Source organism: Pagrus pagrus (genome assembly GCF_965226575.1).
Source record: "Pagrus pagrus genome assembly, chromosome: 13".
Lineage (NCBI taxonomy): Eukaryota > Metazoa > Chordata > Actinopteri > Spariformes > Sparidae > Pagrus > Pagrus pagrus.
Genome location: NC_140197.1, coordinates 17872886 through 17896276, shown reverse-complemented (window position 1 = coordinate 17896276; position 23391 = coordinate 17872886). Strand labels below are relative to the sequence as shown.

Here is a 23391-nt window from a genome sequence, read left to right as displayed (position 1 = left end):
TGAGTTTTGCACACTACGGCGTACTATGGAGTGTAAACAGTTAACTTCTAAGTCATTGTCTTATTCAGTCGATACACCCTCAGTTGTACAGAGTGACTGTCTATGTGGAGAGACAGAGGATATGTCTCGATTGTATTAGACTAGTGACTGTGGGACCTTGTTACAGCCATGGATTACTGCAATATACAACTAAATAACAAGTAGTGAATGAGCTTTAATTTACTGTATCAGTAATTTGAACACGTTTCATTTCCAAAATCTAAACCCTAAACCTTCCAGTCAACCAAAAAACATGCAGAGATTAGGTTAGACCTTATGAGGCTGTTTTTACAGATACGAATTCAGCCGTCTTAAAATTTTGGCCTGTCCATTGAGGACATCAATGAACAGGAGATTCAAAAAGATTTTAACGTTATTCCCTTTCACCAAGTGTCATTTTTTACCAATGACTCATCTTTGTATGTTTAGACAAACATGGTGGAATAGTATTTTGAATATTAAGTTTGTTATTATAAGTGTAGATGAAATACCAGACTGCATTTCTCATTCAAATTCCTAACCTTCAACACAAAATTAGGCATTTTCCAAACTTAACACATTCCTGTTCTGTTATGACCTCGGCACAAGTAACAAGAAGGAAACATAACGTGGTGTTTTCAGAACGTTTATTCAACGTTTCTCTGTATAAAACATTTATGTGGTGGTGGTGGCGGCATTGACGGCCTGTCCCCTCTGCACTGACATCCTGGTGTGAGTCTTGGCCAGATGGTCGGTGAACTCCTGGAATGAGAAAAGAAAATCTATTAATACACAAACCTCATGTTTAAAACCATGACAAATCAAGTGTGAGCTGTGTACTGTACCTGGTAAGGAGACTTGGTGAAGACAGTCTCCTTCCACAGATCAGGGGTCAGGTAGCTGTAAGTCTTGGAGATGGCATCGAAGGTGGCCTTGGCTGATGAGAAAATGAAACAATGAGTAGATGTTTAAGATGACAGTCCGAGCTCAGTACTACTGCTATTATTTTTTGAGAAAATGTAGAGTATTGAAAAGGGGAACAGAGGAGACCACTGAAATCGTCTTTCTGCCGTGCATTACAATACTCGTTTCTTTCTCTCCTGATTACGTCAACAACACCACAGCAGGTGAAGCTGGGCAGAGCGAGGAGAAAACTGACAGACACAATCCTCAGGGGGATCTTACCGAAGTTGCCGAGGGTGGCTGTGCAGCCCCTGGCAGAGGTGTAGCAATCGTCGATACCGGCCATCATAAGCAGCTTCTTGGGCACAGGGGCGGACACGATGCCAGTACCACGGGGGGCAGGGATGAGACGCACCAGCACAGAGCCGCAGCGACCAGTCACCTTGCAGGGCACGGTGTGGGGCTTTCCGATCTTGTTACCCCAATAACCTCTCCTGACGGGGACAATGGACAGCTTGGCCAGGATGATGGCACCACGGATGGCGGTGGCCACCTCTTTGGAGCACTTCACACCCAGACCCACGTGGCCGTTGTAGTCGCCAATGGCAACAAAGGCCTGTAAACCAAACCAGAGGGAAATAATGAGCAATCTGGACCAGCAGCAGTATGGGAAGACAACACTGATAATATGAAGCCTTTACTAAGGAGAGATTAGTGATAACTCACCTTGAACCTGGTGCGCTGACCAGCCCTGGTCTGCTTCTGGACAGGCATGATCTTGAGCACCTCGTCCTTCAGACCAGAACCCAGGAAGAAGTCGATGATCTCAGACTCCTACAGGAAAAATAAACAGATTTGAGCATTAGATGGACCACCGCAGCTGTAAAATGAGATATCTACCCCTGCATGGTGCAATTCTGATTATGAGACTGCCGCCATCTCAACAGCATCTCCTTATTTTAGGAGATTTTGCTGTAGCAATCCACAAAGTTGCATTAAACCATAAACTTATGGCGTTGCAAGCATATTACAACAGTTCTATTATACAATACACTAGATTTGCTTCCATAAAGTCAAAAATCGACGATCACACAGACCCATGCGTCGATACCACTCAATTTATTTATTAGAAACAGGACCCTGCTCTCCATCTACAATATTTTAACCACATTTTGCACATGTATTAAGATCGAGCCTCTACAATTAAAAGAAATCCTGGACCATCTTGGTCATTTTACTTCTAGACGCCCAGTTAGTTATTCCTTTAGTGTATTTTTCCCCTCATACTGTACAAAAAAAAAAAACAGACTAACATAATATTTAACGCTCATTCAAGAAGTTGCAACTCAGAACTTTAAGTAATACAGTTTAAAACCTCTATGTAGTTGATAGCGTGCAACACAACATCTCACACATCTTACCTTGATGGGCAGAGAGTACAGGTAGATCTCCTCCAGGGACTTGATCTTCATGTCCTTAACCAGGCGGCCCAGCTTGGTGACTGGCACCCACTGACGGAACAGAACATCTCCGTGAAAAACTGCTCTTGGTTTTCAGCGAAATGTTTACAAAGTGCTTATTTAAAACACAAACTTACTTCCTTGTCCTCGGACTTGCCGCCGCGGGCACCGCGGCCCCTACCACGGCCTCTGCCGCGTCCACGGCCCCTGCCGCGGCCACCTGCGCCGAAACCACCGCGAAAACCTCCTCTACCACCGGCGTCGTCCGCCATTTGCTACAGAACAAAACAGAAATCATAATTAATGTTTCCATAAATCACTAACGCAAGAAAGCGCTTAAATTAGCGAGCATGTCTAGCAATTTCATTTATCCCACTCCTCCATCCTCCGCCATTTTTAACAACATGGACTGCCCATCTATATTTACAAATATCTCCGACTGTGTAATATCTGACTCGTAAATATTAGCAGGGTTTTGAAACAACATGTCCAGCTATAAATTCTTAGGTATAATTAATATATTTGGTAAGACGATGTGTGAGATAAATGAGGATTTTGATGAGAGCGGGTGAGTCGCCATTCAACTTACGTGATCTGTATAACAGGAAGAAGACCTGCGAGAAGTCTCGCCGGGTTTTAAATACGAGTGTTATCGCGATATTTCCTCTAAGAGAAAACTAAATAACTCCTGCCCCTAGCGGCAGCTTTTTCATGACCTCACCGGTTAGTCAATGATTGGAGTAAAATGTTGGTATTTATTTTATTAATTATGTTGCTGATGAACATATTTATATTTTAGCATTTAAAAAAACAATGACTTACTTTATTATCATAGAAGCTCCCTGAAATTACAAAGCTCTACAACAGAAAAACTGCTATTCAGCTTTTATTATCTTTTTTTTGTATGTGCAGTCACATGCCGACTTATGCTCTCTGATAATCCCATGTTTTGCAGTTTTTAGTGACTGTGTACAAAACAAAACCATGATTTCTCGTTGAGTTCATCCTTATTCATCACTTATCAACAAAGAGTCAGCCTCCTCCACTCTCCTCTTCACTGAAGATCAATCAGGATGACAGTGTTATGTCAAATGCTTTATTTACAAAATGGAAGAAACTACAGCACAAAAATTGTTACAAATTCACTCAGTTGAATCACCGTCTACATATTGAAAAACACACCTTCAAAGAAATGAACACATGCAGAAATTACACACACACACAGCAGCAGTAAGTGACCCGTCCCTCAGCAGTTGCTGTTGTTGCTACTTGGAGTCCCACTTGAGCTGCCACTGGTCTCTCCTAGGTCCTCCTCCTCTACCTCGTTCAGGTCGTCCATCACCTCCAGGCTCTCGCAGATCAGCCCTATCTGCCTCTTCATGTGGGCCATGGTGCTCTGCATCCTCCTCATCTTCCTCTGCAGGGCGGTGGCGATGGCCCTGTGGCTCCTCTGCCTGGCTTCGTACTCCTGCCTCAGCTGCTTGTAGCAGTTGTGTTGAGCCTGTGTGCGGTGGGAGAGAATCGTCCCGCAGCCCATGTGGCAGGGCTGACGCCAGTGTTCGCAGTGGCGTGCGTGGGTGTCCAGGTCCCTGCGGAGAAGCTGCGCCCGGCAGCCCTGGTACGGACACGGGATGAGCTCGTACAGACAGCTCATGCTGTGGCAGTACTGCTCCGAGAGGGGGAAGGTCTCTGCACAACCACGGATCTCATTCTTACACTGAAGCCAGACACAGATACAGTACTTGAGTAAATATATTGAGTTTTACTCCACCACTGGAGATTACTTGTGTTAGAAAACAACTATTTATCATTGTGAAGACTGGGTGCTTTTTATCTGTTTTATATTTTAATTGAATATCTTTGAGTTGTGATTAGTAAGTGGGAAAAAAAATAAAACAATCTTCAATATCAATTTAGGCTCTGAAAACTGTTTTTCTTACATTTTTAAGCCTGATGGATTCATCGATGAATTGAAAACACAGATATTCATCATTTAAAGGGCTATAGTCACAGTTTGACTGTAACCATTATGACATAAATACGCCCTACGAACCAATTCACAAGAACTGATAAACAGCCAAGGCAAAAATCTTTACCAACCCCTCCCTAAAGCCTCAAAACTAGATAGTACAGGGTCATCTCTAGGCCATGTTTTCATTTTAGTTTGGTCATCCTTCTTATCTCAAAGTACACATGTAGCTACTCAATTATAACAGGTCATAATTACAGTACATGACTTTCAGCACTGAACTTCTTTTCTCCATTTCCTACCTTGATCTTCATGCGTCCAATAGATTTGCTCAGCTTGAACATGACAAAGATCAAGCTCGGGTTCACAGGCTTCCTGCAGCAGGGGCAGGTCTCCTGCCTGGAGGGGATGAATAAAAGTTAGTCATGTTCTTCTCCATGGATGAGACATGATGACGTTGGTGTTAAGTTCAGTACCTCTTCAGCCACTGTAAGATGCATTTCTTGCAGAAGATGTGGTGGCATGCAGCTCTCACTGGACACCTGAGGACCCCCTGGCATATGGTGCAGATCAGATCGTAGTCTGGAGTGTCCACAAACAGCTCCACATCATAGCCCCCGCTCTGTGTTGACACCTCTGGGTCCGCCTGGACGTGGCCAGTATAAATACAACGTTATTGCGAGTTATCATTGTGTATTATTCCGACATTCGAGTTGTGTCAGCTGAGAAGATGGACAGACTGTACCAACAGGTGAGTAAAATGTCTCAACAGCTGTGAAACATGGCTCTACAGCTGCCTACAACAGGTTCACTCTGTTTTCAACAGAAAGGCAAGAGGTGACAAAACAGAATTGTTCTGGAAAGTCATATGACTCATTACATAATAACAAAAAGCAGGTGTAATCTTTCTGCCAAAACTGATTCTTTATACCACAAAACACAAGACAATTACAAAGTGATTATAAACTTTGTGTGGCTGGTATTATTTCATTAATCAATTCAAATGTTTAAGACTATATATTTCTAAGGAAAATCACATTTCAGAGTTTAACACAGGTAATAGGAAAGTAGCTGTTCACTTATTAAGAACACGTGTGTAATAGCCACAAAGTCCTCTGTGAGCATTTGTTAATTAAGCTCAGAGATAAAGTTTAGATGAAGAAAAACAAAGAGAAGCAGCTGTCTACTCACCATGATGACAATCCCCTGCTCCTCGCCGTGTTTCCATTCCCGGCGCTGCTTTACTCCATATCGGTCCTCTCACATGTCACACACGGAACACACACCCGCGTTATCAATACAACACACATGAACATTCCTGACAGAACACGAAGGAGGGACCGTGTGTGTGTGTGTGTGTGTGTGTGTGCGAACAACTGGAAACGAAAATTATAAAAAACGAAGGCAGAGAATGGTGCTCATTATGGAGAGCGTCGTTTCCCTGCTGTTCCAGCATCAGTGAAGCTCCGCACGTCAAACGGGAACTTTTAAACATGAATAGCTCCAGCTGAGGCTATTGTTGTGAGCCTCGGGGGCCAAATTTAAAAGGCAAACTTAATCATAAATCTCTACTGGTCACATTGTAGTCACACTTTTTCTTCTAAGCTCAAAATAAAAACAAAAACTAGCCGTTTGCGTGCCGTTTTTATTGAATTTCTCTCTGTTTACGTGCTGACAATACAAGAGGTGATTTCACTGTGTTGAGAGCAAAAGGCCGCCTGGCCAATCGGAGCTCAGTGCGCGCCGATGACGCACAATGCGTGCGACTCGGCTATCAACATGCGGCAGTGATGTGTTGACTTCAGCCAACGTGTGAAGTGAGAAAGAAGCGATTTACATCAACACACCTGCCAAAATATTCAGGTTTTGGCATTTCTCGTGAGCAAGATGGCAAATACCAACCTTCAGTTCAAAACAAAGTGAGTTTTTGGCGCATGGCACGTGCACCTTGCAAACGTTGCTAGCTGGCTAACACAAGCTAGGCTAACGTGTTACTTAAAGTTATTATGATTTACAGTCGTGTTTCTGTTATTCTCTTACAGTTATGCTGTTTCCAGCAAGATTGAACCGTTTTATAAAGGAGGGAAAGTGCAGGTGAGTTTTCTGATCTGTGTTATGTGTCAAAAATGTTGTGACAGCCTGAAATTATCTTCAAATGATTTAATATTGCATTGCTGTAAAGGTGGGAGACCTTCGAGTGACACTTCAAAACAGGACTGGTCAAAAGCATGAAAAGCAACCAAATACCCTGACTTCTACTGCCTAGTATGGGAAAACCTCCCAGGCTGAGTTGTAGTTAACTGATTTTGAAATGTAAAACAGTGTGACAGCTCCTTTAACATCTCTGTTTATGTTTTTCAGATCAGCAAAGATGAAAAGTTCATCTTCTGCACCTGCGGATCTCGTGTCAATGTTTTGGAGATCAGCACAGGGAAGATCGTCCACAGTGTGGAGCATGTGAGTGATAAATAACAGCTATAATATGTTCAACAACAGAGCACCTATTTCCAAAAAACACACAATTGTGTCAGGGGGCCTCATAAGAATAGATCAGGTGTTTCTGACATTTGCTTGTCGACATGATTGCCAAAAATTGCATTAAAACAAACCGTGGTACATTTTTAAAGACAATCAATTATGGCAATTTGGAAGTGTTAGTTTTACATTGTAATTTTTGCTTTGTGACTTTGAATGTTTTATGTATTTATAGTATTGGTTTGTTGGTAATACCATTGGAACTGAAATAATTGATTGATTGACTAAATAATCAGCAGAAATTTTGATTGTTTTATTAAACAAAACATTTCATAGGTGAGATTAAATTACATTTTTTAGTACCATCTTTTTAAATGTCTCAAAAGTATTTGCTGCTTTGCTTTGTTTGGTGTCTCCATAAATATAATATCTGGATGTTTTTGGACTGTCAGACGGATGAAAAAGCAAATTAACTCCACTCCACTTGGGCTCGAGGAACTTGCGATGGGCATTTTTCACAATTTCCTACATTTTATAGGCAAAACAATTGACCAGTACACAAAAATATCATAGAAAGATAATGAAAATAATGTTGTAATTTCAGGATGATCAAGAGGACATCACATCTTTCGCACTGAGCTGCGACGACGAGGTAAAGCAAACAGTTCAACCACCTTAGTAATCATGTCAGCCATACGTCTTGGTGTGAATTCACTACATCAGCCTTTATAAGACTATTTAGTATGTGTGTATGTCTCTTCTCTGTCCCACCACAGCTGCTGGTAACAGCCAGCCGAGCTCTGCTGCTCAAGCAGTGGGACTGGAGGCAAGCTCAGTGTACTCGCTCCTGGAGGGCCATTCACACTGTTCCTGTAGCCAGCATGACCTTTGACTCGACCTCTACCCTCCTGGCCACAGGTCAGCAGTTACCGGATTCATTTAGTCTTTTGTGTTTCTGCCTGATCTCTGCTACATAGACACGGTACAGTTTGCAGAGCTTGTCTTCTTGTTTTAATGCAGGTGGGTGTGACGGCACGATAAAGCTTTGGGACGTGGTGAAGCAGTACTGCACCCACAACCTGAAAGGGTCATCTGGGGTTGTACAGTAAGTTCAGATATCTATTAATTAGAAACTCTGTGAATAATAACAAAGTCTTTATAGACAAGTCCTGCCACTCAGCAGCCATCTTGGCAACACCCCCGGGGCAGTCATTTTAGGCTTACAAGATCAGGTCCCTATCTAAATGAAAGAGGAGAGCCATAACTTCAAAATAAATCTTGTCTGTCTCTTCGCAGCCTGGTCCAGTTCCACCCAGACATCAGCCGGCTTCAGCTCTTCTCCTCCTCCCTGGACTGTGGCATTCGGCTTTGGGACTTACGCTCCAGTCAGTGTTTGTGTGTGCTGCAGAGCCACTACAGCGCTGTCACCTCCCTCAGTTTCAGCTCCGACGGTGGCACCATGGTCAGGTACAGTACACTCAGCCACTCAACAAACGGGCTGTTGTCTTGTGTCCTACTTTTAAAGCTGTGTGCTAATCACGTGTTATTGTGTGCTGATGCTTGTTTGTAGCTCTGGCAGAGACAAGATCTGCACAGTGTGGAACCTGAAGAGTCGGCAAGCCAAGAGAACTGTACCGGTCTATGAGGTAAGACTGTGGAAACTGGAAGGTGTTCAATCGTTGCTTATTTCTAATGCCTTATTCAACTAACATACGGATAAAACTTTATCTCTGTGTGTGTGTTGTCTTCGTCTCCAGGCTGTGGAGAGTGTTGTTGTCCTGCCTCAGAATAAAGACTTCTCTGAGATCGGAGTGAAGAGCAAAGACTTGCATTTCATCACAGCTGGCAGCAAAGGTTCAGCTCTTGAATTGTCCAAAACAACTAAACTGTCTCTGTGTTTTCTGTCTATTACATCTTCATATCTTCCTCTTTTGTAGGCGTACTGAGAGTGTGGGAGGCCAGCACGGCGCGTTGTGTCTACACCCAGACCCTCACAGCTGTCTCTGAGGAGGAGGAGGAGGAAGAGAAGGACGACGACCCCCGCAGTCTAATGTACCTCCTTCACATGCCTGCCTCCTCCAGACTGGCTGCAGTCACAGCAGAACACAACATCCTGCTCTACCAGCTGCCTGGTCTCACCACACAGCAGCAGGTGGGCTCTGAGGACACACATTTGGGAGATATGTAGATCCTGTACTGACCAAAACATCTGCTGCTATATTATTACATCATTTCTTTACATGATATACATCGATACATTGGTCAGAAGGTGACATCATGCCCCTATCCAAAAATGGTTCCCATTCAATGTCAAAACTTCATCATGGTTTTGAGGCAGAGGCCACATGGTGACTCTGTTTCCACGTCCTAAAGCGGTCCAGTCCTCTCTTATAAACCCGGAAATATTGATCATTTTATTGAAATGGAAAAAAAAGCAAATGTATGTGTTTTGCCTGGTTTCATTGTCATTTTTGCAGAATTAGTGACCACCCTCTTCCTCTGTGCTTCCTCTCACAGTTCGTGGGTTACAGTGACGAGGTGCTGGACGTGAAGTTTGTGGGTAAAGACGACAGCCACATCGTGGTGGCCACCAACAGCTGCCAGCTGAAGGTGTTTGAGCTGCTCACCAACAGCTGCCAGATCCTGTATGGACACACAGGTCAGTCACCAGCAGAGGGCAGCAAGTGTATGTTTATATAGATGCGTGTTGAAGCAGCACAGTACATTTGTTTGTTCACCAGAGGGCAGAAAGTTTCCACAAGTACCCCAGTGAGTCTGCATTGCCCCATTTAAAGATCTGTAGTCAATATTTGTTTCTCTTACACATGTACACAACACTCTAACAACTATTAATGTAGGAAGAACAGGCATTCTTCAGTCTATGTGCAACATTTACTGCTGAAGATTTTCCACTACTTGGAGAAACTGGAGAAAATCTTACTATATTCATCGATTATAGAGCTGCAACAACTAGTTGATAGAAAGAGAATTAGTTGCAAACTATTTTGATAATTGATTAATTGATTTAGACATTTTTCAAGTAAAAAATGTCAAACATTTTCTGGTTCTGGCTTCTTAGATGTAAGAAGTTGCTGCTTTTCTTTGTTATTTATGACAAAATGAACTAAGCAATTTGAAGATGTCACTTTGGGCTCTGGGAAATTGTGTTGATCATTTTTCACAGTTTTCCGACATCTTTATAGAAAACGATTAACCGATTAAAAGTGAAAATAATTAGCAGATTAATTGATAATGAAATAATTGTTAGTTGCAGCCTGTGCATGTGTCAGCTGATTTTTATTATCAAATAAATGACAATAATAATCTTTATTTAAGGAGAACACACCTATAACAAACTTGCAAATGTGCACATGTGCACAAAAGACATTGAAATACATAAAGAATAATGTAAAGATTATAAATTAACCTTTGGATTCTTTCATTTAAATTATGTAAATCATAAATAACACAGCTTCCAAAGGCAAAATATAAAACTACAGGCTCCATGACCTGTGACAGGATTAGTGAAATTGAAAGCTGTCATTAGAGGAATCAAGGAGTCCAAAGAATTCAGATCTGACACAATCAGGTTTTTCTCAGCTTCGTGTTGTTGACCTGCTGAGCAGGTTTGATAGATGTTTATCTGCACTGACTATTCGTTATCGCTTTATCTTCCTCAGATACTGTCCTCTCATTGGACGTGTTCAAGAAAGGCTTTCTCTTTGCAAGCTGTGCGAAGGTGAGCACATGTGTTTGCACCTTCCAGCAACACGGCAGACAAAGAACAATGAACTATACTAATGCATGCATTCCATACATCTCAGCACATCAGGTTCTCTACAAAGACTCCGTTTCAACACATTTAGATTCATATCTGTGTGTTGTGTCTTTAGGACAGGTCAGTGCGTGTGTGGCAGATGGACAGTGACAGTGGTCAGGTGCACTGTGTTGCCCAGGGCTCCAGCCACGCCAATGCTGTGGGCTCCATCAGCTGCTCCAGGTAAAACTTTACACCCCTGCAGCCATACACGTCTTACTTATCACATGCACCAACACAGACAAAGAGTTAAGTGGTAAATATTAAAAAAAGGAGGAATTTGGGGAATGATCCTCCATCTTTGTGTATGTTTGTGTCCAGGTTGAAAGCATCCTTCATAGTGTCTGGCAGTCAGGACTGTACCGTGAAGGTGTGGGATCTGCCGGCAGACTTGTCTACGACCGGGGCGGACGTACATCAGCTGACCCCTCGCACCACAGAGAAGACACACGATAAGGTACAAGCACATTTCAGCAGCTGTTTGTAGCTGATAGTCAGCGTAACAGAAAGACATGTTGCAGTATACACGTGTGCACACAAGAGGTTTTCTTAACATGTAAACTTTCTGGAAAAGATTATTTCCAATGCATTTATGCTGTATACCACGTGGCAACTGTGAGCCCTGTACATAAAGGTCACATGACTATATCAGAAATAAAGCTGAGCATTCAGTCAGTCCCAAACAAAATAAAACCATTTCCTTAGATGGCTTGTGAGCTTTTGCTAAAAATGTTGCACTATGATTAACCTTCAAGTGTCCAACTTTCCGTGCTTCCTCGTGTTTTTACATCTTTAAGATCAGCATGTGTCATTGTGATTCTAGTGAATTACAAGCGATCCAACGCAATTCAGAGGTGACACAGCAAAGAATCACATCATCTATTGTTCGACTGGATTCAATTTAATTTGAGCTTTTGCTGATTCACGCATCGCTTCTCTTTTAAAGCTTTCCGTAATTTGAAGAAAGGGCTTCCCGTTGTTTCCTCTCCATGCTGACGTTGTCCCCTTTCCAAAGAAAAACAGGTGTCAGATAATCTTCCTTTCTGGACAATAGTGGATTATAGCCTTTGTTGACATTTACACAAGAAATGAGGCCAAATTGGGTGTAATCAGGTAAAGGCCGTGGAACCGTGCAACCGTGTCTGAATTTCACCAGAAGCACCTCTAGAAGATAGGCCTGCCGCAGCATACAACTTTCTTTCCTGGTCTGAAACATGAACTCAAGTTGTGTAATTAAGTACACCTTTGACGTACCTTACTTGAGTACTTTCCATTTCATGCAAATTTGCCAGAACTTTCATGTTTTTCAGCCTCTCAGATGTGAAGATTTGCTGTTTTTCTTTGTCCAAAGTTACAGTGAAGTCAATAATTTTGCAGTTTTTGACTGTTTGACTGACGAGAGACATTTGAAGGTATCACTTTGAGCTCTGGGTGATTGTGGCAGGGAATTTTTGTCTTCTCTTCTTACGTTTTACAATGCAAACAGAGTCCATAATGGAAATAGTGTATAGTTGAGCACCACCTAAGAGTACAAATCTGCAGTAATGCACGAGTAATGATTATCTATTTATATCTAATAATAGTAAATTAATCAATTTACTATACAGTCACAGGAGCCTGCATTTCTCTGCAATTAGTATGTTTACTTGAATACTTTTCAGTAAATTTTTTCTGATAATATTTACATACTTGCAGGACTTTTACTTAATCTGTCTCTGCAGTTTGTATGATACCTCACCGTAACAGGAGCAGGTTTATTAATTAACAGACATTTTAATAAATCAGGTTACAGTCGTTCTTTGAGTTGTTGTGGAAAACAAGAGGAAGATGAAGGAGGACTGTTACAGATATATTTTTAGTCTCTCTCTTTCTCTCCCACAAACACTCAAACACACAGGTGAGTCAGTCTCCAGCTATTTCTTTGTTTACACGTTTTATGCACGCTGATTCTTCTCATAAGGAAGTGCAGAATACGTGCTGGCCATCTGCTCACGAGTGGAACTGATTACCGTTGGCAATTTTCTGGAAACCCAGTTTCCTGCCACACCTGCACGCTCCTTACGCAAGATGTAAGATACAACAATCGATGGCCTGTCCATCATCTGTGGCCGGTTGCTTAACTTTTCTTTTGTTGCCATATTCCCTCGGAAATATCCGATCTAAACACAGTGACACAGAATGTAGTCACGACTGAGTGAGGTGACACTGGAGGAAGTGAAGTGTGAGAGGAATTTAGATGATCTGTTTCTCTTGGATAAGAAGTAATCTATAGCAATCTATACCTCCTTTTTTTCCCATCTAGTTTCTCAACACCGTCTCCTTTCCTCCTTCAGAGTTGCTTTTACTAAAATCTTATCAACTATGTGAAAACTACACCTTATTTCCTGGTGTCCCTTTCTTGCCCTTCCTCCAGGATGTCAACAGCGTGGCGGTGTCGCCCAATGACAAGCTGCTGGCCTCGGGCTCCCAGGACCGCACAGCCAAGCTGTGGTCGCTGGCGGGGGAGGGGAACGTGGGCCTGCTGGGGGTGTTTCGGGGTCACCGGCGCGGCGTCTGGGCCGTCTGCTTCTCTCCCGTCGACCAGGTGCTGGCCACGTCCTCCGCTGACGGCACCACCAAACTGTGGAGCCTGCAAGACTTCAGCTGCCTCAAGGTGGGACTTCAGCGGGGGTCATTTATCACACAGTATGATAAGTGAGGGCGTATGTTAGTTGTGTATGTACAGTGACTTACCTTCCTTTATCAGTGAAAGTGAGTAACAGGCTCACTGACACACTTACTGGACATGTTGACTTAATATCTCCCTTTTTAATTCAACAAGTGGTTTTCTGATATGTTGGACCTGATAATGTCAAGACAACACTTGTCTTAAGCTATAGATTAGTTATATTCCCGTAGCTGACTGGGATTTAGATATTTTTGTAACAGTGAAAGTAGAAATGACATGACTGTTTTATTGTTTTGTTTTGTTTTTTTAAATTCTTTCAGACATTCGAGGGTCACGATGCGTCCGTGTTGAAGGTCATCTTTGTGAGCCGAGGCACTCAGCTGCTCACCAGGTAACCCCCACCTGCCTCTCATGCACAGCATTTCTCCATAAAAGTGCACTATTTTTGATTGCAGGTTCGTCAACAGGTTCATTAAGAGGCTCATTGTAAAAACACCATGCAGGGTTTGCAGAGAAACAAAACAGCCTCACATTGTTCTGCATCAGGAAATCAGAACTTATCTTCTGATCTTATCTCAGATGTCTGATAGTCATGATTCATTTCTTAGACTCAATTAAAAAAAACAAACACAAAAGAAAGCTGCAGGTTCAAGTGGACAAAATGTTATCAGAAAAAAGAAAAGAAAATATTGTAATATAAATCTTTTTACCAGAATCATTTTGCATCCTTGCAACACAGTTGTGTTTGCTTTGGCGCGTGGTCCATTAAGATTCAGTTTGGGCACTCCTGCTTTATAGTGCACTGTTTTAGCAATTGGTACACAAGAAATCAACACATTTTATGGTTTTACACTAACAGGAATTTATGCAACATTTGTGCTTGATCCACCTTCTTCTGTGTCTCCTCATCTGTATTTGAGTAAAACGGTTGACAACAGTTGTAACTCATCTCTCCGAACCGTGCTCTGTCCTCAGTGGCTCCGATGGTTTAGTAAAGCTGTGGACCATAAAGACCAACGAGTGTGTGAAGACGCTGGACGCCCACCAGGACAAAGTGTGGGGTCTCCACGGTAGCCGCAAAGATGACAAGATGGTGACCGGCTCGGCGGACTCTAACATCACCGTGTGGCTGGTAAGTGTAGCTTGACTGATGGTCACCTGTCCTACGGAGGACATGGAGAGAAGATTAAGCTGCATTGGTAATTATCAAACTTGTAGAAAGCTGAAGGTTTTCTTGTCTTGCCATTAGTTGCCATTTTCTCTCAATTCTGTGAAATAAATCACAAGATACAAGTTTAAAAAATGAAATAAAGGTTAAATAGAAGTCACATGATGAGTAAAAGATGATACGGCATCTTAAGGTTTAACAATCAGTTGACAGTGCACTCGGTGTTTGGTTGTTCAGTATCTATCTATTTTCAATCCACATCTCGTCTAGCTGGTTATTTTTAGTTGACCTTTCATTCGGACTGACCTCTATCTTCTCCTGGGGGGAAATGGGAGATACTTCGCCTGCAGGGATCAACAGATAATCACTAAAAATGTTTTTCTACTGTTAGGATGTGACTGATGTGGAGCTTGCAGAGGAACAGGCCAAACAGGAGGATCAGATACTCAAGTAAGTTACACAGTGGGGGGCGTGGGGGAAGTGGTTAATGTTTGATGACCTCATGTCGTGAAGAGACGCTGTGCCCCTGGAGCTGCAGGAAGGGATGCAGTTGTTCTGCCGTTAACATTTTGCCGCCGCAAGTAAAATGAAATCACAAAAGAAAACAAAACATTCTGCGATCAATCATCTGATCCACTGATTAACGTGATTGCAATTGTTACTGAACCGCATCACCAAACGACTCACGCTATTTCAATTTACTAGCTAGAAACTAGCTTTTCACAGTTCAGACCGCCTCTGCTGTGAAGAATGCAGGAACGCGCCGTAGTGACGTTGGTGCGTGTTAGCGGCCATTAGCTTAGACGTTATCGCCAACGCACTGTGACCATTTTATCAGTAAAGGGGAAAGACAAAAGTCTGACGTTACACACAACATTATCTTGTAGATATGAAACATGAAGCTGATGTCATTCAGCTTTGCAAACCTCCCTCCTCCATCTGATCACCCAGACTGAAGTGGTGGACAAACAAAGTCTTTTGCTGGTGCTCGGAGATCCTGGAGGAATCAGCCTCAAACCTGACTTTGGCCCACCTTCCCCCATGTTGCGTCGTCCTGTCTGTTTGCCCGTTATCTTATGAACAAACACAGACTGTGTTAGGCTAAGGTGGACTCACTGGGTCACAGGTCAGGCCTGGCGAAGGTCAGGGCCGTTAGTGTGTCTGATAAGATTGAGGGACTACAGGCCCTCAGACAATTGATTATATGGCTTAAACATACTTAAATGTGTTCTCACTCAGCACCACAGACAGAAAAGACTGATTATGACTGATATGACATGTATTCCTGGAATAAATCTGTCAGATTCGCTAGAGTAGAAGATTTATGCAGCTGTAACGCCTTGTCATTGTAGTGAATTACATTGATGAATTGTTCTGAGGTCCAGACTCTTGCTCAACGTAAAAGCTGGAGCTATTTGTTGTGACGACAAAACGACCAATTAGTGTGTAGACAATTTAAAGATTCCATATTCAAGGTCCTATATGATTATTAATAATATATATATTTTTGAGCTAATTTGCAGTAAACATTGAGAATCTCTTTACATTTTCAAATACATTCAGGTGCAGCTGCTGGTTTGTGTGCATGAACATGTGTTTGTGTGTTTCTTGTGTGTAGGCAGCAGGAGTTGTCCAACCTGCTCCATGAGAAGAAGTATCTGAAGGCCCTGGGTCTTGCCATCTCGCTGGACCAGCCTCACACTGTGCTCACTGTGATCAAAGGTAATTTGTGCTGAAACTCTTTATTCTGGGAGTGAGGGGAGGCATTCATACCTATATTGACCAGTAGACACCAGAGAGCTGACAGACGGGGAAAATGACATGCAACAAAACTCCCAAGTCTGGTTTCAGTGTTTTGGCTAGCAGGATGTCTCCATCGTTTCACCTGTGGTTAACATGACGAGCTGTCGACATGTCAACCTGTTACACTCAAGCGTTCATTCATGCACAACACAGCGCTCTATCACAGGATGACTTTGAACGTATACACAAAAGCCACCTGAGTTTTGCAGTGTCATGCTCCTTTGTCCTGTCTTATGACACAGAGGTGAAAAAGCAAAACAAAAATGCAGTGAAGCTGAAAGGCTATCATGTCCATCAGTACTTTGGGAACACAACAAAGAAGTTTCTGAAACACATCACAGGCTGTTTATGTTACTGTAAGTCCTACTGCTGTTGTGTTCTTCTAAATATCTCTGTGCTTATGTCTCTTTTCAAACAATGGATGGATGGATGATCTGACTTAAGTTACAAGTGTGGGGACGTCATTCACAATGCAGCGGGTGGATCAGCATTCATGTCATACAGTAGACATGTTGAACAAAAGGCAGAAACATTCTTAGTTCTGTAATGATCAGGCTAAGTGGTTTCGATCACTTGTGCAATTCATGCTTACACGATGTTTCTCTCCTGCAGTAGGGCGGTAATGTCGTTCTGTTAAAGAGCGTCCTTTCTGTTGTCAGAATTTATCGCACCATAAAGATCTCACACTGTTGCAAGCCTACAAAGAACAAAAAGTAGCCACACACACTTCTGTACTGTTCAGAATGTCTTCTTCTGTGAATTCTGTTAATTGGGTAATTGATAATGCACACGTGAGAGCAAGAAACTCAGTCACTCTCCCAAATGTACCTCAATCACGACTGTCTGCCGTCTTTGACGTGTTGTCTTCTCATGCTGCTTGTAGCGATCCGACAGGTGGAGGATAGCCGCGAGCTGTTGGAGAAGACGTTGCTGAAACTTCGACTGGATCAGAAAGGTAACGGGTCAATCGTAAAGCTTTCTAATGATGGAACACAGAAATGAAAAGAAAAAATGCAGAACTGAAAAATGTAACTCCAAATTCCTAGAAATGTCTTAAAAATGTACCTCTTTATATGAAGTACACAAGTTTATCAGTATGTAAACAATGGAGCTGAGGCTCTGGCTTCATTGTTAAAATAGTTTTGAGGGATAAATAAACAAATTCTGCTGGATTCCCAATAAGAGAATGACTCAAACACAATATCAGTCGTCCCAGAGGACGACAACTTCATCAGGCCATGAATGAAGGGAACGCCCGGTCAGTGAAAGTAATAAAGTCTCTTTTCTTCTCTTTCTTCCCTCTGCACCTCCACCACACACTCAACTCTGTTAACCCCACGCAGAGTCGCTCCTGCGCTACTGCGTGGTGTGGAACACCAACGCCAGAAACTGTCAGGATGCTCAGGCCGTCCTGCAGGTGCTCCTCACACACGTGCCACCGGAGGAGCTGCTGCAGTACCAGGGAGCCCGAACCCACCTGGAGGGACTCATCCCATACACAGGTCAGCAGAGGGTGTCTCCTTCTTTTAGCCCTCACAGATAGGTGTGATTTGTGATACCTGTGTACCATGAGTATCAAATATTTTTAGAGAAGATGTGAGGTTGAGTTGCTGCATTCCTTTCTTTTCAGCCTCAACGCAAGTTGCAAGTAATTTGCTCTTTATACACGCTGGGTTGGGGTGGGGTGTAAGAATAGCAGCCTGAGTTTCATGTCTAAGTCTTTACTCTTCTCTCTCCCACAGAGAGACACATGCAGAGGATTGGCCGTCTGCTGCAGGCGTCCATGTTCTTGAACTACATGTGGCAGAAGATGAGAGTGGCCGGAGCACCATCCAGGTGAGGGAGCCATTGTGTCTTATCAGATGCTATAAACACTGTGCAGTGGTTTATAAAGTTTTGAGTCCTTGACACAAATGATCAGCAAGGAACGTGCGCTAGTTTTTTTTTGCTGCAGTCCCTTTTTGTCTGTTCAGGCAGGTCAGACAGGTCTCAGACTTCCCACATTTTTATTTAACCTCTCAAGTCACAGACAAGAGCTCAGTTGCTTCCTCGTCTTTCTCCCCTGACCTGAATATCACAGAGGAAAGCCAAAAGCACATTCAGTGTTGTGTTTACTTTGTTTCAAGGTGTCGTTTCTCATTCTGACAGACTGTATGTGGGCCAAACGTGACATAAAAGTATGCAATCGATCCAGTCGAGGTAGCCAGCACAACACAAAGACTGTGGTTGTGTTGTGGTGGTGTTGTGTTGTGTTGTGGTGGTGTTTGCCCCCGAGCAGCATTCTCATCAGTGCTAAAGTTAAACCAGGCATGCTGCCACATATTTTCTTTTCTGAATGAACCTTTGACTGACAATGACTTACAACAAGGATGAAACTGAGAACTAAAATTCACAAACCTGCAAACTCGTTGCAGTTATTAGTTTCAACCAGGTCATTGATACGAGAGGATCGCAGAGTTTTTATTTGTTCAGGCTGAAGTGAATTGCATGAGAATGATTGTTCATCACATTTAAGAGTTTGCCTGCCTGAATGAGATATATCTTCTGCTTCAGCCTCTCTTTCAAATTCAACACTGACTCAACGAGGTTCGAGCGCTGCTTGAACGGAGACAGATGGAAAGCCATTTTTGTGCCAGCGTCTTTAACTTCCACACGCCCTATAGCATTGCGCTGGAAAAGGGGTGCAAATTAGCGTGTCCGCCTGGGTGTCATGTTTCTGCTGATCCGAGCTGGAGCTGATAAACACTGACTTCTGCAGAGTCATTTTAACCCAGGAATGAATGTGCCCAGATGTTAGAGGCTGTTGGTGGGTGTAAAGGGGGTTAAACTGTAACTTGTTGATATAGAGCATATTAATTAGTTTCACTTCACGTTAATAGAATTTAAACTTACAAAAAGTATGTAATTATTGAATAGATGCTGTTAACTAATATTTCACCCCTGCTGGTTTGTTCTGTCTAGCATGAGCCAGGATGAAGAAATGGATACCACTCCTCTTGGACAGCCCTTCTTTGCGATTGACAAGGAGAAAGGAGTGGGCAGCGGCGATGAGGAGAAACGAGATGGAGATGACGGCGATAGCGGACAAGATGAAGATCCAAATTGCCCAGCTGACGAAGAAGAGGAGGACGATGAGGTCAGCGCAGCCAAGAAAGCCTCCACCAACAATGGGCGGATAGAAAACGGAGAGAGCACCAAAACAAACGGCAACCACCACTCTGAAAGCGAGGAGAGTTCAGAAGAGGAGAACATGGAGGGAGATGAGAAGGAAGAAACGACAGAAAAAGTGGTGAAATGTCTGCCAGTTTCTTCCACTCCACAATGCCAGACGTTCGCAAGCTGACAGGGATCTTCAAAGCTGATAACAGATGACTCACTACTGGAGGGAAAGAAAAAAAAAACCTCCAGGACGTCGTCTTATCTCGGACCATTAGCTGGAGTGACACGCTGAATGTGGCAGTGCAGGAGGAGGAAGAGAGAGACGGCTGTGGAATGATGATAATACAGATAATAGGCCTCTCTGTGCATTCCACATCTGAGCAGCTCAGGTGTAAAGACTTGTCAGTACTTCCTTTCAGAGTCTGAGCTGAATTTTAAGAAGCATACCTCAGACAAAATGGACATTAGAGAGGAAAATATGATATGGAAGGAAGAAAGAGCCGCATTTTCATTCAGGCACTGAAACCAGCTCCCATTGTCTAGTTCTGCAATGTTATTGTAGTCCTGATCTACCGGCTCGACCGCAACACAAAAGGTTCCTTATGCAACCACGGATTTCTTTTATATGTAATGACTATACGTGACTATAAAATAAAAATATGTTCTTTGTGATTTAAACTGAGTTGTTTTTCTTAGAAGATATGCAGGCTATTGTTTACATTTCTTCTTTGAAATGTAATCCATCAGTCACTCTCATGCTAACATGAATGCCTTGGAGCTTAATTGCTCAGTGGAAACATCCCTGTGGGGTGTGTTTGACGCATAGCTCGGTTCAAGCAGCTCAAAGTAACTTTCATTTTGTGGCGATTCTGGCGACCCCTGTGGACAATAGCGGTATGATAATCAATTGTTTTCTTTTTTTAGCTTTAGCCTATCACTTTTTATTGACAATACATTTAAAGAAGACATCTTGACATGAGGAAAAACACTGCACTTTAAAAATATTTCAGTTTTTGGTTATCACTCCCTGATCTACAGCTATTTGACATGACTGCTTCAGGCTATCCACGACTAGTTTAGTGTAAGTGTAAGTTTCAGAAGGCACTGACCTGTGACCTTTACATTATCACTCTGATAAAGATTCAGTCTTAATATCACATCTTTATTTCTAGTTCAGCAAAGCACATGAACACGTGTCTTGAATGGCATCAACACAGTCGTCTACAAAGCATTTCTGGAGCTTCACAGCAAAACGGCTTTGCAGCATTCACCTAAACAACTGAAGTAGATGGGGACTTGTTTAAAGTGTTTAAAAACAACCAAAAAAAAGAACAATACATGTCATAGAGACTATGATAGAACGAGTGACTTAGCCTTACTAACCTACAATATGTAGCTTTATTTCAACCAATAAATTTTGCTTCTTCATTCACACAGATAACAGCCTCAATTTGGGATTAATCACTTGAACAAATTCCCAAATGTCATTCCTAATTGTTTTATTACCCTCTCTCTTCCCTCTCTCTCAGCCTGGAGTTCTTCCCTAATTTTCTTCATCTCTTTTTCATATTTTTCCTGAAGTTTCCTCTCTACTTCCTCTCTTTCTTTTCGTATTTTCTCTTTCCTCTCTTTCAGGATGCGTTGTTTCTCCTCTTCGATTTTCCTCTCGGCCTCTTGGAACATCTCGTTGGTGTAGTGGCTTCCTCCGTTCTTCTCAACTATATTTCTGATCTTCTGGAGCAGCTCAGTGACCTGAGAACGATCTTTTGACTTATTATTGAAGACATGGTACTGGCCGTGACAACTGGCCACTAGTTCCTGAAGGTCTGGGCTTTCATCCAAGAAGTCCTCGATAAGATCGTCGTCCAGAAGGTCACCACCAGTAAAGAGAACCATGCTGTGTCTGTCTGCAGCCTGGCCAAAGTTTTCTTGAATCCTTTGCACCATCTGCTTTTCCTCTGCAGTGTATCTGCCCAGCCTGATGACCACCAGGAACACATGGGGTCCAGGAGAAGCATAAGAGATGCACTGGTCTACATCTTTAGATGTTTTATCCCTGCTAAACCTTGTGTCAAACAGGCCTGGGGTGTCAATCACAGCAACCTGCTGTCCATCCACCACAGCTCTGCCCTGAGAACAGTCCACAGTCATAGACCAGGCACTGAACTTTGATTCAAAGCACTTTCGTCCCAGAATGGTGTTTCCTGTGGCGCTCTTCCCAGTTCCAGTCTTCCCCATCAACACTATCCTCAGCTCCTCATTATTTGTTTTGATTTGTCCTGTGTAGAAGAAAGAGTGACAATGAATAAGAGTCTACAGCAGTTGAACACACATTGTACTTCATGCAACTTGTACAAAGATGAGCGAGAGGAAACAATTCAGCTGCTTTGAGAGAGCCAAAAAGGAGTTTGAAGGTTCCGAATGTAAGGTTTTTTTCACTTGCAGACTCTCCTTTTGAGACAAATTGATCATTTTTGATCACTTCAGTATTCTGTTCAATTCAGCGTAGATTTTTAAACTGCGCCCTCTGGATGTAATCTGAAATGATTAATAAAGCATTTTTCAGCCATCAGGACTTCTGTAAGGTTGTGATGTCACAACTGCACAGTAAACGCCTTCGGCCGTGCCCCAATCACAGCTGTGGTTGCAAAAATGTGGGCGGAACTGATGCAAAAGCACAGTTGGTGGTGCATGCTCAGGCCTGTCAGATCTGACCAATCAGAGTAGACTGGGCTTTTCAGGAGGGGGGCCTTAAAGAGACAGGCACTGAAACGGAGATGAATAGAAGTACTGCAGGTCTCTATGTAGTCATTCTCACCAAACCCTTTAATAACAAAACTGGTGGCACTGATGGCTCCATGGTGTTTAAATCAATCACAACATTATGTTGATATGGTAGATGTCAGAGAGAGCATCAGTGCTAAGCTGCTCAAACAGAGTGTTACATTTTTGGTGTGATGATGCAAGCTATGTTGATGTTAGTAAATCAGAGCCATTCTGACCTCTTTTTATTTTCTCTTCTGTCTCTTTCAGGATGCGTTGTTTCTCCTCTTCGATTTTTCTCTCGGCCTCTTGGAACATCTCGTTGGTGTAGTGGCTTCCTCCGTTCTTCTCAACTATATTTCTGATCTTCTGGAGCAGCTCAGTGACCTGAGAACGATCTTTTGACTTATTATTGAAGACATGGTACTGGCCGTGACAACTGGCCACTAGTTCCTGAAGGTCTGGGCTTTCATCCAAGAAGTCCTCGATAGGGACGTCGTCCAGAAGGTCACCACCAGTAAAGAGAACCATGCTGTGTCTGTCTGCAGCCTGGCCAAAGTTTTCCTGAATTATTTGAACCGTCTGCATTTCCTCTGCAGTGTATCTGCCAAGCCTGATGACCACCAGGAACATATGGGGTCCAGGAGAAGCATAAGAGATGCAGTGGCAGACAGCTTTAGATGTTTTATCTCTGTTAAACCTTGTGTCAAACAGGCCAGGGGTGTCAATCACAGCAACCTGCTGTCCATCCACCACAGCTCTGCCCTGAGAACAGTCCACAGTCATAGACCAGGCACTGAACTTTGACTCAAAGCACTCTCGTCCCAGAATGGTGTTTCCTGTGGCGCTCTTCCCAGTTCCAGTCTTCCCCATCAACACTATCCTCAGCTCCTCATTATTTGTTTTGATTTGTCCTGTGTAGAAGAAAGAGTGACAATGAATAAGAATCTACATAATGTACGTTGACGAGGTTGGTGAGATGACTGTTTACTTCAGAGAAATATTCAGCTTGTAGCACAGCTTAACTTCTGAACCTCTATAGGAGCTACAGCAGTTCATTAGTGTGCCATATACAAATTCAATCAGCAGGGATCCACTTTATAACAGATACAGTATTATGACTTACCAGAGTTGCCGGCCATGTTTAGGTCTAACAGTACAGAGCCGATGTTGCAGCTGAGTTCAGAA

General features: G+C 42.9%; 4 protein-coding genes across 4 annotated transcripts; 1 reads left to right on the top strand and 3 right to left on the bottom strand.

The window, feature by feature from the left end:
• Positions 1-648: 648 nt before the first annotated feature.
• rps2 (ribosomal protein S2) lies at positions 649-2678 on the bottom strand. The gene is made up of 6 exons (XM_084372662.1): positions 2519-2678; positions 2343-2432; positions 1648-1755; positions 1204-1537; positions 864-955; positions 649-780 (listed from the first exon to the last, which is right to left on the bottom strand). Exons 1-6 carry the CDS (start codon positions 2651-2653, stop codon positions 694-696), a joined length of 846 nt encoding a protein of 281 aa, XP_084228788.1. The 5' UTR covers positions 2654-2678; the 3' UTR covers positions 649-693.
• An 803-nt stretch (positions 2679-3481) lies between these two features.
• rnf151 (ring finger protein 151) lies at positions 3482-5577 on the bottom strand. Its single transcript, XM_084370486.1, has 4 exons — positions 5542-5577; positions 4827-4996; positions 4653-4749; positions 3482-4098 (listed from the first exon to the last, which is right to left on the bottom strand). Exons 1-4 carry the CDS (start codon positions 5542-5544, stop codon positions 3628-3630), a joined length of 741 nt encoding a protein of 246 aa, XP_084226612.1. The 5' UTR covers positions 5545-5577; the 3' UTR covers positions 3482-3627.
• Positions 5578-6092: 515 nt separating this feature from the next.
• On the top strand, positions 6093-20118 carry tbl3 (transducin beta like 3). The gene is made up of 23 exons (XM_084372251.1): positions 6093-6269; positions 6393-6444; positions 6712-6807; positions 7430-7477; positions 7602-7743; positions 7846-7930; positions 8122-8292; positions 8396-8471; positions 8583-8679; positions 8763-8977; positions 9343-9484; positions 10506-10564; positions 10719-10825; positions 10964-11099; positions 13056-13295; positions 13631-13701; positions 14286-14442; positions 14870-14928; positions 16097-16200; positions 17165-17236; positions 17625-17783; positions 18024-18117; positions 19243-20118. Exons 1-23 carry the CDS (start codon positions 6238-6240, stop codon positions 19622-19624), a joined length of 2796 nt encoding a protein of 931 aa, XP_084228377.1. The 5' UTR covers positions 6093-6237; the 3' UTR covers positions 19625-20118.
• A 322-nt stretch (positions 20119-20440) lies between these two features.
• Positions 20441-23391, bottom strand: LOC311267794 (GTPase IMAP family member 8-like). The gene is made up of 3 exons (XM_084371028.1): positions 23330-23391; positions 22443-23117; positions 20441-21719 (listed from the first exon to the last, which is right to left on the bottom strand). The coding sequence occupies exons 1-3, from the start codon at positions 23343-23345 to the stop codon at positions 20902-20904; spliced, it is 1509 nt and encodes a 502-aa protein (XP_084227154.1). The 5' UTR covers positions 23346-23391; the 3' UTR covers positions 20441-20901.

Coding starts and splice junctions, on each gene's coding strand:
- rps2 (XM_084372662.1), bottom strand. CDS start 2,653: ATGGCGGACGACGCCGGTGGTAGAGGAGGTTTTCGCGGTGGTTTCGGC. Junction 2,433..2,518: donor GCAAGTCCGAGGACAAGGAA/GTAAGTTTGTGT, acceptor CTGTTCCGTCAG/TGGGTGCCAGTCACCAAGCT. Junction 956..1,203: donor AGCCACCCTCGGCAACTTCG/GTAAGATCCCCC, acceptor TTTTCTCATCAG/CCAAGGCCACCTTCGATGCC.
- rnf151 (XM_084370486.1), bottom strand. Junction 4,750..4,826: donor ATCTTACAGTGGCTGAAGAG/GTACTGAACTTA, acceptor CATCCCCTCCAG/GCAGGAGACCTGCCCCTGCT. Junction 4,099..4,652: donor TTGGACGCATGAAGATCAAG/GTAGGAAATGGA, acceptor GTCTGGCTTCAG/TGTAAGAATGAGATCCGTGG.
- tbl3 (XM_084372251.1), top strand. CDS start 6,238: ATGGCAAATACCAACCTTCAGTTCAAAACAAA. Junction 8,293..8,395: donor GACGGTGGCACCATGGTCAG/GTACAGTACACT, acceptor GCTTGTTTGTAG/CTCTGGCAGAGACAAGATCT. Junction 9,485..10,505: donor GATCCTGTATGGACACACAG/GTCAGTCACCAG, acceptor TATCTTCCTCAG/ATACTGTCCTCTCATTGGAC.
- LOC311267794 (XM_084371028.1), bottom strand. Junction 21,720..22,442: donor AGAAGAGAAAATAAAAAGAG/GTCAGAATGGCT, acceptor TCTTCTACACAG/GACAAATCAAAACAAATAAT.